Source organism: Mucor mucedo (assembly GCF_025094135.1).
Source record: "Mucor mucedo strain NRRL 3635 chromosome Unknown EV154scaffold_267, whole genome shotgun sequence".
Lineage (NCBI taxonomy): Eukaryota > Fungi > Mucoromycota > Mucoromycetes > Mucorales > Mucoraceae > Mucor > Mucor mucedo.
This window is the reverse complement of record NW_026252551.1, coordinates 21984-37212: the sequence shown is the minus strand read 5'-3', so window position 1 is coordinate 37212 and position 15229 is coordinate 21984. Positions and strand designations below refer to the sequence as shown.

General features: G+C 36.2%; 6 protein-coding genes across 6 annotated transcripts; 4 read left to right on the top strand and 2 right to left on the bottom strand.

Annotated features, from left to right (window-relative positions):
* Positions 1 to 567: 567 nt before the first annotated feature.
* On the top strand, positions 568 to 1131 carry EV154DRAFT_532999 (uncharacterized protein). Its single transcript, XM_051603951.1, has 2 exons — positions 568 to 589; positions 677 to 1131. The coding sequence occupies exon 2, from the start codon at positions 701 to 703 to the stop codon at positions 1097 to 1099; it is 399 nt and encodes a 132-aa protein (XP_051450288.1). The 5' UTR covers positions 568 to 589; positions 677 to 700; the 3' UTR covers positions 1100 to 1131.
* Positions 1132 to 1385: 254 nt separating this feature from the next.
* EV154DRAFT_532998 (uncharacterized protein) lies at positions 1386 to 3203 on the bottom strand. The gene has a single exon (XM_051603950.1). The coding sequence runs from the start codon at positions 3195 to 3197 to the stop codon at positions 1536 to 1538; it is 1662 nt and encodes a 553-aa protein (XP_051450287.1). The 5' UTR covers positions 3198 to 3203; the 3' UTR covers positions 1386 to 1535.
* Positions 3204 to 7750: 4547 nt separating this feature from the next.
* On the top strand, positions 7751 to 9433 carry EV154DRAFT_608164 (origin recognition complex subunit 4 C-terminus-domain-containing protein). The gene is made up of 4 exons (XM_051607663.1): positions 7751 to 8196; positions 8264 to 8704; positions 8769 to 9053; positions 9134 to 9433. Exons 1-4 carry the CDS (start codon positions 7777 to 7779, stop codon positions 9305 to 9307), a joined length of 1320 nt encoding a protein of 439 aa, XP_051450286.1. The 5' UTR covers positions 7751 to 7776; the 3' UTR covers positions 9308 to 9433.
* A 1165-nt stretch (positions 9434 to 10598) lies between these two features.
* On the top strand, positions 10599 to 12354 carry EV154DRAFT_158379 (acyl-CoA dehydrogenase/oxidase). The gene is made up of 7 exons (XM_051594144.1): positions 10599 to 10799; positions 10852 to 11050; positions 11119 to 11194; positions 11245 to 11291; positions 11347 to 11588; positions 11642 to 11726; positions 11788 to 12354. The coding sequence occupies exons 1-7, from the start codon at positions 10726 to 10728 to the stop codon at positions 12331 to 12333; spliced, it is 1269 nt and encodes a 422-aa protein (XP_051450285.1). The 5' UTR covers positions 10599 to 10725; the 3' UTR covers positions 12334 to 12354.
* Positions 12355 to 12403: 49 nt separating this feature from the next.
* Positions 12404 to 13486, bottom strand: EV154DRAFT_432813 (GTP cyclohydrolase 1 type 2/Nif3; the record flags this gene model as incomplete). The annotated part of the gene is made up of 5 exons (XM_051596693.1): positions 12404 to 12720; positions 12787 to 12963; positions 13025 to 13178; positions 13236 to 13327; positions 13393 to 13486. The coding sequence occupies 5 exons, from the start codon at positions 13484 to 13486 to the stop codon at positions 12404 to 12406; spliced, it is 834 nt and encodes a 277-aa protein (XP_051450284.1).
* A 37-nt stretch (positions 13487 to 13523) lies between these two features.
* On the top strand, positions 13524 to 14808 carry EV154DRAFT_532993 (uncharacterized protein). The gene is made up of 2 exons (XM_051603949.1): positions 13524 to 13982; positions 14030 to 14808. The coding sequence occupies exons 1-2, from the start codon at positions 13645 to 13647 to the stop codon at positions 14751 to 14753; spliced, it is 1062 nt and encodes a 353-aa protein (XP_051450283.1). The 5' UTR covers positions 13524 to 13644; the 3' UTR covers positions 14754 to 14808.
* Positions 14809 to 15229: the final 421 nt, after the last annotated feature.

Here is a 15229-nt window from a genome sequence, read left to right as displayed (position 1 = left end):
AAATAAAACTCTGATTAGAAATCGCAACTAGATCGGAGAAACTCGCCATTGTTTATTATTTTATGTACTCTTGTTACAGTCTAGTCAACGAAACTTGACGAGAGGTATTTGATTAAAATGAATCAACGTATGATACAAATAGTTACAACAAGAGATAGAACAAATACTGCGATTATATATAGAACAGAATCCCAGCGAAATAAAAGAAAAAAAACCTAAATCTTCCTATTTCATCATATCTGATCGTTTTAGTGTTATACAAACAAGCAAAAATTATAAATAAGTTTTGAATAAACATAACGCGATCGCACTAAACCCTTTTCCTCTCCTTCAGCAACAACAATGTATGAACCACACCAAGATACTTCGAACGAAAAGCATACTTTTCCCGAACCAAATACATACGACTATGCTTCACAGCTCATGTTTGATGCCAATGCCTTTGCCACAATATCAAACCAGGTCGATTTAAATCCAGCATATCTCGATTTCTTTCAACAAAGCGCTGATCCATATGAAATGTTTCGTTACCAAACAGCAATGCAACAAAGTCATGACTATGCCTCATCTTGCTCTTCAAATACTCCTCCTTCCTCATACAACCAACAAGTTCAAGCACAGGTAATTAGAATCGCATATTCATCCCACAAATCTAATATTTTATCTTTAGTCTTACCAACCACAGCAGCAAGCTTATCCAATGATGGCATTCCATAGTCTAAATGCAGAAGGTATATCATTAGATCAAGCCACAAATTATCCTATCCCATACGATCATCATCAACAACAAGCCTACTTGTTTAATCATAATGGGCCTATGCCAACACTCTCGACATCCTCTTCTTCTTCTTCTTCTTTGTCATCAACTCATGCTGCTGGTTACGGTAACAGTTCTGATAATCGTGGAGCTCAAGTATATGTACGAAAAGCCTGTGTCTCTTGCAAACAATCACATGTTGCATGCGATGTCCAAAGACCTTGTGCGAGATGTGTTCGTCTGAATAAAGCAGATACCTGTGTGGATGCAGAGCGAAAGAAACGTGGTAGACCTTGCGGTTCAAGTAAAAAGAAAAAGGAAAGTATGGTCTCCTACCTGTAAATTTAATATTTTGTCACCTTTTTTTTTTCTTTTTTTTTTTTTTTCTTTTTTTTTTTACAATTTTGTACATAATAAATGCCTTTTTGTCTCGTTTTTGATATTTCCCGTAATGCGCGCACTAAATCATTAAGGCCGGATTTTTTTTTTTCGTGACTAGAATTTACCATGAACAATTAAGACTAAAGCTTGCGATTATAGAGTTAATACGCATAGATATCAATGTGTAACATAAGGGTGCTCTCACTAATGCTTAGATGTAATTAACCGATCACTGGTGTGCCTATTCTTTTTTTAAATATTTCTATTATTAGGTATGAGGATAATATTAAAGAATTTTAGACAATTATTTTTCTTCAGACGCTCCAGTCTGTTACATTAACACAAAAAGACAGAAAAGCTATGTCTATTGTAAAGCGGCGTTGATTTATTATGATGTCTATGTGATATTTATATTGATTTTGACTGGTTCGATCACAGTATTGAAATGGGTTTCCCACTTAACCTCCACAAGAGGACTAGAAAATTGGAAGGTGATCATTGCTGTCTGACTATCTGACCCTAGAGCGTTGTGATCGATGTACATCGGATTTTGACAATTATTAAATTTAATGACATAATAATTGTGTGTGCAACCAAAATCAAGCTTCAAGAACTTGTAGTTACGTTTCAGCGAGCCATCCACTTCAATGATGCATGTTTTCAGTTCAATAAACTCTGTAAATTTTAGCAGGCCGTTTTGTTTTTTCTCGTATTCCAAAGCCCCACCACATCGAAAAGTATTGGCGCTGGGTAAATATTCGTGCAATTGATTCAATGAGAATTGCGAAATACGGGCTTTGTCGAAATACATTGTCGTTTTTGTAGACTCCAAGAAAATACGAGAGGAATCTATGCGCAGGGTTTCAAGATTGGGTAAAGTCTTTGCATATTCCAAAAGATTTACAGGAATCCACCAAGATAGAGGTATTTCGATTATCAAAGTTTTGATAATTCCTTGATGATCAACCATCAACGGTGGTCGATTGCTTGTGACATAACATATGAACTTTGCATCCTGATCACAAATATTCATAAAAGTGTGATAGAATAATCTACGACTGCGAAAAACGGCAGTAAATTGTAGGCTTGATTCTCCTTTCAGTTTCAATAAAAAGTTATAAAATGGTATAACGTATAATTCTGATGAGACTTCATAATCTTCATAATCCACAAGAAATTTATGTCCGATTTTTAACTGCTTAAATCTTTTGAGATCTTGTACGTATGGGCCGAGATGATGAAACCACCGGCACATATTGCCTTTGCCAATTAGTGTCAAATTTTCTACATTACGAATCAAAGAGATGAAGTCATTATATAGTGCTGGATTCGGTGGTAGTCTCAATTGTAAATGCTTCAAATTCTTGTAATCTGTAGTACGCACTTGTGTCATTGTACGTGTAGATATCTCTTGGTGGTTACCGTAATCCAGCTCTACAAGGTTGGGACAGCACTGTAAGACATCAAAAAGGGTTATATCAATATTTCTTCCCACACAAATCTTCAAGTTGGTCAAATGCGTAAATTGGGGAAGGTATTCTAAGAGCCGTAATGCTAGCGGTCCAGTAACAGGAAAAGGTGAACCTCCGTAACAATCGAGTTGTCTAATTGTTTTACAGAATCGATGAATGACCCCGAAACCTATCATATGTCTTACAGATCCAATTCTCTGGATATTTTTTATATACTCATCAGCTTTAACATTATCCATAAATTTGGCGTATGTTCTTGCATATGTATTTTTAGGTGGAATATCAATCGTCCTTAGATTTGGCACATAGGATAGCATTAAAAAGAATTCGTTTTCTGTGAGCACTTGGTCCTTCGAGCGAGCAATACGTCTTCCATTTAAAATTAAATGTTTGGTGATATGGCCATATTTTGAAAGTTGATTAAAGTTAACCGGTACTGAGAAAAGATTAATAGTTTCGTAAAACGCAAGGAAAGCAGAAGGCTGCCACCCTTTACAAACATAAATGCAATTATAGACATCTTTTCTACTTAATAGTTTGAATATTTGGGTGAATATTTCATTTGGTACGAATTGAGTAGGAGGCATTTTTTTAGAAAGGGGGTTTTCACACAACTATTGCGTTTCCAAGATTATGTATTTAAGTTTATGTTGCACTTTGTACTACTCTGGCTGCGCACATATTAAAAAAGAAAGTCCAGAAGTGGGGTTTCTTAAACTTTATCCACAGCAGAAATGTATAAAGAGTTGACAGGCAATAGTGACTGACTGCATTTTGTGATGAATTATTAATAATATGCAGTATGGTTGATATGATTTTCACAATCCAGGAGATTTTGAAAAACAGGGATGAACTAATTTCTAACATCTCAGCCACCATTTTTAATGTCAGTCGAAGCAAGCGATATCATACTGCTTTCGCTCTTAGTAGCAACAAAAAAAAAAGAGCGTTACTTCTGATTATCAAAACAAAATGTTACCTCTGAGGTAATAAATGTAAGAAATATTCGAGCAAAATATATAAACACTAAGCACAAATTGGGACATTACATGATATTAAATACGTATGCCAGTTTAGTCGACATGAGAAACATCGAAAATAAAGATAAACTGTATTTATACACGAGCATAGAATTATCAATCAAATGGAATGCAAGTTTTGTATTTAAGGCCAATAAACTGATCGAGTCTGAAATAAGCAACAACTAAAAAAGAGATTGAATTTTCAGTATAGGCTGTTACTGGATAAAAATGCAATTTTTTTGGTATTCTTTATATTATTCAGGCCGATCGTAATGGTTTCATAATATCTAAATTAAGAACCAAGCAAAGGCTTATGAGATATTTTCTGTTTTAAAAGTTAACTATGTATCTGGTAACATTTGTTAAAAAAGATCAAGCAACTTGACTATAAAATTGACTATAAATTGACTTTGTAATGCTTCTTAAACGCGGCAAATATTACAGTTTTGACAACAGGAACCGAAAGTGCCGCAACAAAGCTACATTTAGCTACATGAGGCGCATGATAGTCTCGCAGTGTTAGATTTTTTATGTACAATCAATTTCCGGATAGCAGTGTTTATGTTACAAGAAAGCAAGACCTTTATTGTTCCTCGAGGATATACAAATGATTCGTGCACGCTTAGAATAACATTTCAATCAGCGACGGAATAAATAATCGCACAAAAATTAATGCATAGTCTAGATAAATGTTCTTTGATGAGAGAGTTGGCAACCGTGTTAGATATAATTTCTTGTGATTAAATTTCTCAATGGGAAATCTTCTTCTTAAAAGTAAAAACCGAGAATGTTATACTTGGTTGTAAGTAGAGCATAGTAGAAACCCGATTGAATTTTATAAAATATCGCAATAAAGCATTTATATTATGCCCCATGGTTATATTTCAGTAAATGACAATGTAAAAATAAATCTTTTGTCCTTTCCAAAGCTGGATATTTTTTTTAAATGAAGGGACAGATTATATTGGTATATTTTTGGCATTGAAGATCTAAGGTTGAAAATAAAAAATCTAGATCTTGCGTACTTGATAGTTAAAATACAAATAAAGGAGTCTAATGAATAACAATCAAGTATCTTACGGATTTAACGAAAAAAAAAAGTTGATTTCATCAATATTGATAAATAAACTATTCTATTAAATGCGTCATTAATCGTCATAGTGTCATCAATCGTTTTGTATAAATTAGATCCTTGAACCATTCCCTTTCTCTAAAAACACAACAACATCGCTTGCTATGGGATCAATGCTAAGCGTCTGCTCTTTTTTCTTTTTTTTTCTTATTCCGTCCTTTGTCACTCTATTCAATCTAAAAAGAGTGTCCACCTTTTGGTTTCCCAAATTTTACGGAAATGGTCAAGATGTCATGTCTTGGTTGAAGGAATCTGCGCGTTTAAGCGAGACTAATCAATGGGACAATGACAAGAGATACGACATGTTGACTGATAACTTGGAGGGAGATGCAAAAGAATGGTTCACCAAGAACAAGGATAATATGAAAAACTTTGATCAACTCAAAGAAGGACTGATAAATCAATACAAGGATACCAAAGAACTCATTCTTCAAAGATTAATTCATACAACAATGAAAGAATCCGAATCTGTGGATACTTACGCCAATCGATTTTCAGAGGCTGTAGAAAAATACTTGAATTTTTGTCAAAAGGAAGGCTCTGAACAAGATTTGAACTTGAAAGATATTTTATTGAATATGGTCAACAATATTAGTCCATTGACAACTAAGCATGCCGTCTTGCCTTTGTCAAGTGAAATTGATCGTGTAATCGGACAAGAAAAAGACATGAATTCCGTATCAAATGAGAAATTTGAGGACATTGTTACAAGTGTTATTAACTTTGCTCTGGCGAATGGACCAGTTAACATAGTAAAAGAAATAGCGTCTACACCACCTTCTCAAGAATTCAGTGATGCTTTTTTTAAGCTATGTGTTGTTGGGGCGTGTAGTGGAATGGTTACCATGAAATTGTACAAATATGATAATTATCGACAAGAATTGTTCTATGATTCATTGGACGAGTATTTACAAAATAACTTTGTGCTGGATGATGGAGAACTAAATTTTGATCCCATGCAAGTTATTGGATACCTGCTTTTGTGTTGCGTCCCTGATTACTATTCACCTTTTGTAGCCTTGTTCCGTATGACTTTAAAGGCGACTAGCATTCTAGAAGCAGATATTGACGATAGCGATTTATCATTAAGTCATAAAAAAGAAATCAGCGAAATGATCAAATACTGGAATAAGGAAAACGCTAAAATCTGTGGGTATGTGATGAATGCTTTTATGACGAGGTGTGGAAAAAATATGGCATTACCAGATGTAGACTTTTTGACGATCGATACAAACGTTTTAAAGGCAGACGAATTAGCTAGCTTGGATGTTGCTGTTTAAAACAATCTAGTTTAAGACAAGGTTATATTTAATTCGTGTAAATAAAATTAAATCAGCATTACCTCATCTAAAAATATACATATTATTGGATTTATTGTTCGATCGTGATTCCGTCCTCTTAAAACAGTTTCGCGGGTATGCTTCTAAAATGTAGCTACCATACTTATGAGACTATTACAAAAAAACTTAAACGTACTTTCATAGACAGATAGCAACAAAAGTTGTTGGTTATTTCTCAAAGTTAGTGAAGACAAAATGCTCTTCTCGCTACTTTTTTTTTGTCTAACTAAATCATGTACCGCGTTAATTATCACTAAGTTACTACATTAAATTTATTTTTGAGGAAAAAAAAAGTATAAAAAGAAAGTTCTTTCTCATATTATCAATTTAAATAAGCGGACTAAAAGATTTGCTTTTGTGTATATGGTGAATTTCACCTCCTAAAATAATGAGCTGGGTTGGCATTGTAATCAATTGTGAATTAATGACACAATTACTTCTGAATCCTCAGATACTTGTATTTGTAAATTGAAAACCTGTAGATCAACAATATTCGATTGAGAGGAGCTGCAGTGTTGAAATCTGTGCAACATATGTATGCCTGAACTCAGATCCCAAGATTCGGATGGTTACTTTGATCGAACGACAAATGACTGTGTGTGTGTGTGTGTGTGTGTGTGTGTGTGTGTGTATGGCTGATAATGAGATGGCTTTAATGAAACCCGTGATTTCGGAGAGAGAGAGAGAGACGGAATCGGTTAGGGAAATAGGTCATACGTGGCAAACTGTCATCTTATTTAACAACCGCTGTCGCAGTTAGAGGCTGTTAAAATCACACTGTCCAGCAGTAGGAAGTTTGATATAAAACCATAGGTCACTATAAAGATTAAATTGCTTGAGTCGAAAGGGGGGACTAGTCTGAACCGCTGTAGCACTCGATGTTCATAATTTAGACACAATGATAATGCAAGATATCGTCAAACTCTAATAAGCTTAATAAGGATACATATTACATTAACCAATCAAGGAATCATCAGCTCAATCACCCAACATCGACTGTCAATTCTCTTTGCAAACCTTTTATTAACGCTTACGCTTACAATTACGTTACAGTTATGCGTTTAACCACCTTTATATTCATAGTCTGATTTTTTGGCCCAGTCTACTGAACATACGGTTATGTTAGATCATGGATATTTCTTCATCGGTATATCTTGTAAACATTGGCTTATACAAAATGCCGCTTTCCATAGGTTGAATTTCTTTGTAGTAGATGGATAGTCCCACGCATATTTGGAGAATCCATCAACCTGGCGAGTATACTGTCAAAGCAAGATTGTGCTAAACATTTTGTAAACATTTTTTTGCTAATAACAGACATCTGTTTCAAACCTTATGGGGATTCTAGACGGCAGCACCCTTCCCAATACTGATACATGGGGGTTATTCTCATCCATCAAATACCACCTTAATAAATACTTAATCGAATAAATAGCACCACTATGACACATTTCCGCCTTGTCATTCGTTTGTGTTTTATATAGGATATGCAATGTTATTCGTCCTTTAGGAAACTTACATATAAAGTATGTCTCGTTTAAAGGCATTCACTGACCCAACAGCTAAAATTTTGAAGCTCAGGTTAGAGGGACTGTCTTCTATCCTACTTTCGGGTTAACACAGAAAAAAAAACAGTTACAACACATAGTTTTTGTAGAACCAGCATATCGACATGTCCAAACGTTCTTTTGACCAAGTGGAGGATTCCAACATTAAAGACAAAGTGGCCAAACTAGCACAAGAATCTTCAACGCATGATGTAGCCAAGACACAAGCTTTACTGCTGGCAAGATTAAATGGAGCGGCATTACCGTCTCAATTACACAGCCTCGATCAAGAATACGATACACTTTACAAATTATTAAAACAGACCGTGGATTCAGGAGAAAGTAACTCTTGTCTGTTGATTGGCAATCGAGGAACAGGCAAATCAGCTCTTGTGCGAACCGTATTGAAAGATCTCGAGAAATTAAGCAAAGATTTCTGCATTGTAAAGCTTAATGGATTAACAGAAACAAACGACAGACTGGCTTTGAACGAAATTGCACGTCAATTAGCAGTCGAACAAGAAGATCAAGACGATCGTAGCTTTGTACGTACAAGGTTTTTATTTATTGGGACAAGTGGGTGCATAAACGTACTAAAAAAAAACCTTCTAGTCCACGTTTGCAGACTCGTTTGATTACATGTTATCCCTGTTAAAATCTGGCGACAAGTCCTCACTACCTGTTATATTCATTCTTGACGAATTTGATTTATTTGCACAACACCCAAAGCAAGCGTTATTATATAATTTATTCGATGCAGCACAAAGCGCACAAAACCCCATGGCTGTGATTGGTTTGACATGCCGCTTGGATACGTTGGAATTACTCGAAAAGCGTGTCAAATCTCGATTTTCTCACAGGCAAATTTACCTGTTCCCGTCTTCCAATTTTGGCCAGTTTATCGAGATTGCAAAAGGAACACTCACATTACCGCCAGAGCACAAGCTTTTTAATGATTCGCTTGAAGAGTTATTTCAAAATCCCACAGTCAACGGTATCTTGAGACATATTTTTGATATTTCAAAGGATATCCGAATGTTTCATAAAATATGCGTAAGTGATACAATTTTTTTTTATGAATGGATAGAGAGCAGAAAGAATATTAATCAATGTATAGTTTCCTGCTGTTTGCAGATTAAGTGAAAGACAACCCTTCTTATCAGCAGAAGATTTCCTCGAATCTAGTCTGGTTCAGAGAGCAGACTCCAAGACAGAATTATTAAAGGGTATTTCATTATTGGAACTTATACTGATTATCAGTATGAAGAAGTTATTAGAAAAGGATGTGCTTTCATTTAATTTCCAGATGGTGTATGATGAATATAAGGATTTCATGAATGAAACCCAAGTGAAAGGCATGGGATTTGGTATGAAATTATATAAGCGGGCTGTAGCACTCAAGGTAACGACTAACAAAACAAAACAAAAAAATTACAAATCATCATATGTTACATAAATGTTCACACACAATCGCATTTGTAGGCCTTTGAAAATCTCCAAATGTTCGAACTTGTTTGTCCAACCGATATTGCAGGAAAATGTCCTAAAGAATACCGAATGACGAAATTAATGTTGGAACAAGCACAGGTAACAGAAGCCGTCTTGAAATACAATTGTCCTTCGATGGTCAAGAAATGGGGAACAGGTGCTGCATAAGGGCTCTTAATCATGATTATCTTAATAAAGTCTATTTCTTTACCGACTGCAGTTCATGCAACTAAAAAAAAAAAAAAAAAAAAAAAAAAAAAAACTTTGGAGAACATATTATAGATATGTGCATGGAACGTGTCATTCGTGCACAGTTACGTGCACTCTTTCGTCATACGCTCTCTACATGTTCAATTCTTCATACCCGATGTAACCAATAAGCAACATGATTGCTGCATAAGCTTCACTCAAAAGGTGTGATCACTGTAGATCTAAACATTTCGCAACAAAAGGAGAGGGGGTGGGGTAGGGGGATGCTTTATTTTCCCGACGCCTTTCAAACTTTCATTTTGTATGTTAACTGGGAATGTATATTTGATATTATGACGTTCCTGACTAATTAAATTCGAAATGAGAATTAGAAGTATGCTCCTGACACATTATAAATACTCAAGTTTACATCACTTTTTCCATAAACTATCTAGAACTATCTAGATTATCAAGCCATAAAGAGATTTGTCAATACAGACCATGGAGTTGCACTAAAAAACGCTTCAGACTATGTATTTGTGCATACGACACTTCTTATCAATTGTGCCTATGTGCCATATACAGTCTGTCTAGATCACCGCACACTAAAAAATGACAGAAAATCTGCAAAAATAAAGGGGGTGGGGTGGGGAGGGGTAGATGTGCCCTTTTGTTACGAATAAAAGGTATTGTAGGCATAAGATGACGTTGGCTCTTTTTTGTATGTTGGTCATTGGTGATTTGTCAAAAGGTTTTTCTCTATTTGGAAAGAAAAGGGTAACCGGGACAAGAGATTTTCTCCCCCTCTGACCTCCTTGTTTTACATATAAGGCTTCAGTGTGGGTGTAGATTTTTAATTGGTTGGTTACACCAGGAACAGTTCCTCTCTCTTTTTCCCCCACTTTTTCAAATTGCATAAAAAGAAGCCAAACTCCGCTGAATTGAAGTGAAATAAGAAGAACATAGAGTTTAGTAGGGTGATAAGATGGAGGGAAGAGGCTAAACGTTTAAATCTTGTGTAAACAAACTAACGGATAGAGATGACACGACTTTTTTAAGCTGTGAGAAATTTTAAATGAACCATCTTTAGTGTCACACACATACACACACCTTTACATTTGGAACACCATGCACAGGCGCACACAAAAATATCTTGAGGGTAGAAAAGGCGGTTTATTCTTTTATAAGAAAGGAGACAACGGTAGAAAAGATGTTCACTACTGTTGTTCTTTGCCTCGAGAAAAAATAATTCAATATAAACAATAACAACAAAAAAAAAAAAAATTGGGCTCAACCGTGGGAAAGTTTAGAAATATCACACAAGTGTCTATAAAAATCCCCCACATTTTTCGAAATTCTTTTTTGGTGTTTTATCTCTCCTTGTTTAACAAAAAAAAATGTTCAAGCTCACTCAACGCCTTCCTCAACTTGTTTCTCGCTCATCGGGCTTAGTTCGTCAAGCCGCCAAGCGGTAAGTGTTCTTTCCCTATTCCCAGCTCAAATATTAAACGCGTTTTCTATAGTAACTATGCTGCTTTAACTTTTGCTTCTCCTGCTTCTCATGAATCACCCAGTTCTTTGTACGCATTCACCGAAGAAGAATTAATGCTCAAGGATTCCGTCACTCGATTTGCTCGTGAAATCGTTCAACCCAAGGTTCGTGATATGGATGAAGCTGAACTCATGGATAAGGATATCATTAAGTCCATGTTTGAAAACGGTGTAAGTAAAAGAGTTTTAAACTAGAGCCCAATTGCATCGCTAATTCAGTTTTTCTCCTTCTCTTGCAGTTGATGGGTCTTGAAACTCCTGCTGATTATGGAGGTGCTGAATGTTCTTTCATGGCTGCTATCTTGGCTGTTGAAGGTAACTTTTAACTCTATAAGTAAAGGGGGATTTACTAACTCTCGTATTAGAACTTGCCAAGATTGATCCTTCTATCAGTGCCTTGTGTGATATCCATGTAAGTTTACATACTAGAGATTAGAAAAAGAGAGTCTTACCAAAGTATATAATAGAACACTTTGACCAACACTGTCATCCGTAAATACGCCTCTCCCGAGCTTAAGGAAAAGTATCTCACTCGTCTTGCTACTGACACCGTCGGTAGTTTCTGTATCTCCGAAGCAGGTGCTGGTTCCGATGCATTTGCTCTTCAATCTCGTGCTGAAGACAAGGGTGATCACTATATCTTGAATGGTAGCAAGATGTGGATCAGTAACTCTGCTGAAGCTGGTATTTTTGTCATCTTTGCCAACGTGTAAGTCTTTTATTTCTTAGGTGGGAGTATGTAGTCTAATATTTTACACTTAGTGATCCTACCAAGGGTTATAAGGGTATCACTGCCTTTATTGTTGAAAAGGAATGGGGTGTGGAGATCGCAAAGAAGGAAAAGAAGGTAAGATTTATATACAGTTTGGTATGTAGGTTTATACTAAACGCTTCTCTTTTATGTATAGCTCGGTATTAGATCCTCTTCTACCTGTGTGTTGAACTTTGACGATGTCAGAATTCCCAAGGAGAACGTGCTTGGTAAGGTGGGAGAAGGATACAAGTATGCTATTGACTCCTTGAACGAGGGTCGTATTGGTATTGCTGCTCAAATGATTGGTTGTGCACAAGGAGCATACGATATTGCTTTACCTTACATGATGGAGCGCAAGCAATTTGGTAAGGCCATTGGTACTTTCCAAGCCATGGAACATCAATTTGCCGAAGTGGCTGTTGAGATTGAGGCAGCCAAGCTCTTGACTTACAACGCTGCACGTTTGAAGGAAGAAGGTAAGCCCTTTGTGATGGAGGCTGCTATGGCTAAATGGCTCGCTGCTAAGGTGGCTGAGAAGTCCAGTTCTTATGCTGTGGAATGGATGGGTGGTAATGGTTTTGTTCGTGAAACTGGTGTTGAAAAGTTCTATCGTGATGCCAAGATTGGTTCCATCTATGAAGGTACTAACAATATCCAACTTCAAACCATTGCCAAGATTATTGGTAGCAAGTACAAGTAAAGAAAGATTTTTTATATATAAAGAAAAAGAAAAAGAATAAACCTATACATGATACACTATATACTTAATTTTAAATAATGACAAGAGGATCTTTATCAAACTTGGATACGAGGACTTGGATAGGTTCACCCTCTTCTGAAGTGTCATTTTCCAATGCCTTAGATAAAGCAGGTTGAAGCACGGCAGAGAGATAGCCACGCTCTGTATTGGTATGTTCGCATAAGATGACGCTGGTATTCTTGGCCAAAGCAGCCAAAACATCATGATGTCCCATTTCTCCTGTGAGATACACATCGGCAGTCACAGGGCCCAAGACAGAAGATCCTGAGCCAGCACAAATAGCCACGGATGAAACCAGTGTGTTGTTTTCAGCGGTTGCCAAACGCACTTTTTTAAGATAATAAACAAATAAATAAGGATTGTCATACTTTTTTTTTTCTAAATCTCACTTACAATGACGTAAACCGGTTAATTTCTTGACACGTTCTACGACGGTCATTAACTCTGTAGGACTCGTGAATCTAAAAATACGACCGGAACCCGATTGTTCCTGGCCGACGGGTGGATTGACAGAGGGAGTGATGGCTTCTGAAGAGCCTTGACCAAGACCACTGGCTAACCAGTCATTGACTAGTTGTTTGCAGCGTGAATACATAATTAATTCAAACACGTATTTTTAAATAACTTTTACCTCCATTTACGCAATTATCACACGCTGTGTGAGGTGAATAAATACCCACACCACGTGCAATGGCTTTCAAGATAATATCTTGTTTGACGTCTGCTGAAGTAAGACGTTTCATGGAGCTAAAAATAGGTGGATGATATGACACAATTGTACCAATCTATCATTGCCTAATCAGCATGACGCGCGCTTTTTTTCTCTCTCTATTTAGGCATACCTTAGGGTCAGAAAGAGCTTCCTCAAGTACTTTGTGAGTTAAGTCAATGGTTAGTAAGACTTTACTTTGCTTGGGACAAGGAAAAGGAGGCTCTAACAGAATATGGGTACATGAGTTTCGTTATGTCAATTACATGTTTATTTAGGAGGGAACTAACCGACTAAAACACCAACATTATCCCACGAAGTTTCGGCAAGCTCTAAAGGAGCAATAGTTTTCATGCAACGGGTGACCTTGGATAAAAGCGACATTAGGGTACTTGAGTAATTCTTGTTTCTAGCAGAAATGTGTGAAAAAATAATTATAAAAAAATGTTTTTATTTACTTTTAGCTTAAGAGTCGGAGTTACTAGTGAATATAAATATGAGGTTTGTTTTGCAGAGAAAGAAACATCAATCAATAATAACAAATGAAGCAAGCAATTGTGATTACTAATGTGGACTCTTTACTCGGATATGCACTTGCCTATCGTTTTTTGGAAGACTGGAATCGATCAAGTGATAAGGACAAGACAGAATTTCGTTTGGCGTGCTGTAAAAATGAAGGCTTGCACGATTTGGAACGCTTAGGAGGTCAAATCTATGAGATGGGAGACTACGGAGATGAAGACGCTATGCATCATTTGATGAAGAACGTGATTTATGTTCTCTTTGTGCCTACCAATACAGAAAATCGTATGAAGGAAGGAGAGGCCGTCTTGAAATCTGCACACAAGGAAAAGGTGGATTATTTGGCAATGTTCTCATTGTAAGTAGTCTCCCCTTATTTTAATCATAAACTAATTCTATTCATAGTTTGGGCTTAGATGGCTTGGAAGGCTTGGAAGAAAACAAGATGAAGCATTTAAATCAGATGCTTCAGTTGGAAAAGAAAGTACCCGATTACTTTGACAAGAAGAGTTATTGCATCATTCAATCCGCTATGTGGAGCCAATTCTTTTACTTTTTTGGGCCAATGATTGAAGATCTTAATGAGATTCGACTGACTGTTCATAAGAAGACCAAATGGGGTACGGTTGATTTAGGAGATTTAGTTGATGCAGTCTATAATTTATCAGACCCTAGTGGAGTTGAGCAGACAGGAAAAGAGAGTTTAGGCCAATTGTACGTTTCCAACCTAAAGAAAAAGAATTGCACCTTATTCCAATTCACGCCACGTCATAACTTCTCAGCTGAGCAACTTGTTCATGATGCTAGTCAAGGTCTGGAGCGTAGTGAGGATATGACGTACGAAAAGACAGATGCTAGCAGATTGAAGGAATATTTGCGTGGCATTCAGAATGATAATCGCTTTAGGGAAAGACCTCATCATCATACTATGGATCGTCCTTATACTTTCCCACTAGGCCGTTACCTGAAGGAAGGCGTGATTGAAACGTTGATGGAATATTTGGATTTCATTGACAAGGGAAAAGCTGATATCGAGACTAATCAATTAGCTGATGCTCTCGGTCGTGATCCTCAGGATGTACGTCACTTTTTCAAAGACAACAGAGATCAATTCCGCCATCTTCGTTAAAGTTTCTTTCGTGCCCTACCACGCCTCCTTTTTCAAGCACATTAAACCCCCTTTTAAGATAAAAAATTTTTTTTTTGTTGAATAAAAAGAGTTTTAACTGAATTAGGAACAAACAAAAAACGATCTAGGTCTTTTTTCTTTTTCATTTGACAGTGATTGATTTGAATCTTCCAGTCTAGACATAAAAACAAGCCTACTGCTTAAGGCTGGTAATACATTAAACTAAATAACCTTTTACGCATTAGCGTCAATTACAGGTAGTCGACTTTTTTTTTCTGTTTTTTTTGCATAATTTATTATTTGATGCGCCACGAAACTCAGATGCCATTCCATATTTGAAATTATAAACTTTATTACCAAAAAAGGAAAAAGTGACGCAAAAGAAAGTCTAATTTTTTTTTTTAGCTCGTTTTTCTATTTGATGCTTGTATAAATAAAGAGCAACATTTAACGAATTTATTTTTTCTCTTTCTTTT

What these genes read in the sequence shown, in the direction of transcription:
- EV154DRAFT_608164 (XM_051607663.1), top strand. Translation starts at nt 7,777, where the DNA reads ATGTCCAAACGTTCTTTTGACCAAGTGGAGGATTCCAACATTAAAGAC. An exon ending in GAATGTTTCATAAAATATGC is followed by an intron (nt 8,705 to 8,768) that starts GTAAGTGATACA and finishes ATCAATGTATAG; the next exon opens with TTTCCTGCTGTTTGCAGATT. An exon ending in AGCGGGCTGTAGCACTCAAG is followed by an intron (nt 9,054 to 9,133) that starts GTAACGACTAAC and finishes TCGCATTTGTAG; the next exon opens with GCCTTTGAAAATCTCCAAAT.
- EV154DRAFT_532998 (XM_051603950.1), bottom strand. Translation starts at nt 3,197, where the DNA reads ATGCCTCCTACTCAATTCGTACCAAATGAAATATTCACCCAAATATTC.
- EV154DRAFT_532999 (XM_051603951.1), top strand. Translation starts at nt 701, where the DNA reads ATGATGGCATTCCATAGTCTAAATGCAGAAGGTATATCATTAGATCAA.
- EV154DRAFT_158379 (XM_051594144.1), top strand. Translation starts at nt 10,726, where the DNA reads ATGTTCAAGCTCACTCAACGCCTTCCTCAACTTGTTTCTCGCTCATCG. An exon ending in GTGCCTTGTGTGATATCCAT is followed by an intron (nt 11,292 to 11,346) that starts GTAAGTTTACAT and finishes AGTATATAATAG; the next exon opens with AACACTTTGACCAACACTGT. An exon ending in TTTGTCATCTTTGCCAACGT is followed by an intron (nt 11,589 to 11,641) that starts GTAAGTCTTTTA and finishes TTTTACACTTAG; the next exon opens with TGATCCTACCAAGGGTTATA.
- EV154DRAFT_532993 (XM_051603949.1), top strand. Translation starts at nt 13,645, where the DNA reads ATGAAGCAAGCAATTGTGATTACTAATGTGGACTCTTTACTCGGATAT. An exon ending in TATTTGGCAATGTTCTCATT is followed by an intron (nt 13,983 to 14,029) that starts GTAAGTAGTCTC and finishes TTCTATTCATAG; the next exon opens with TTTGGGCTTAGATGGCTTGG.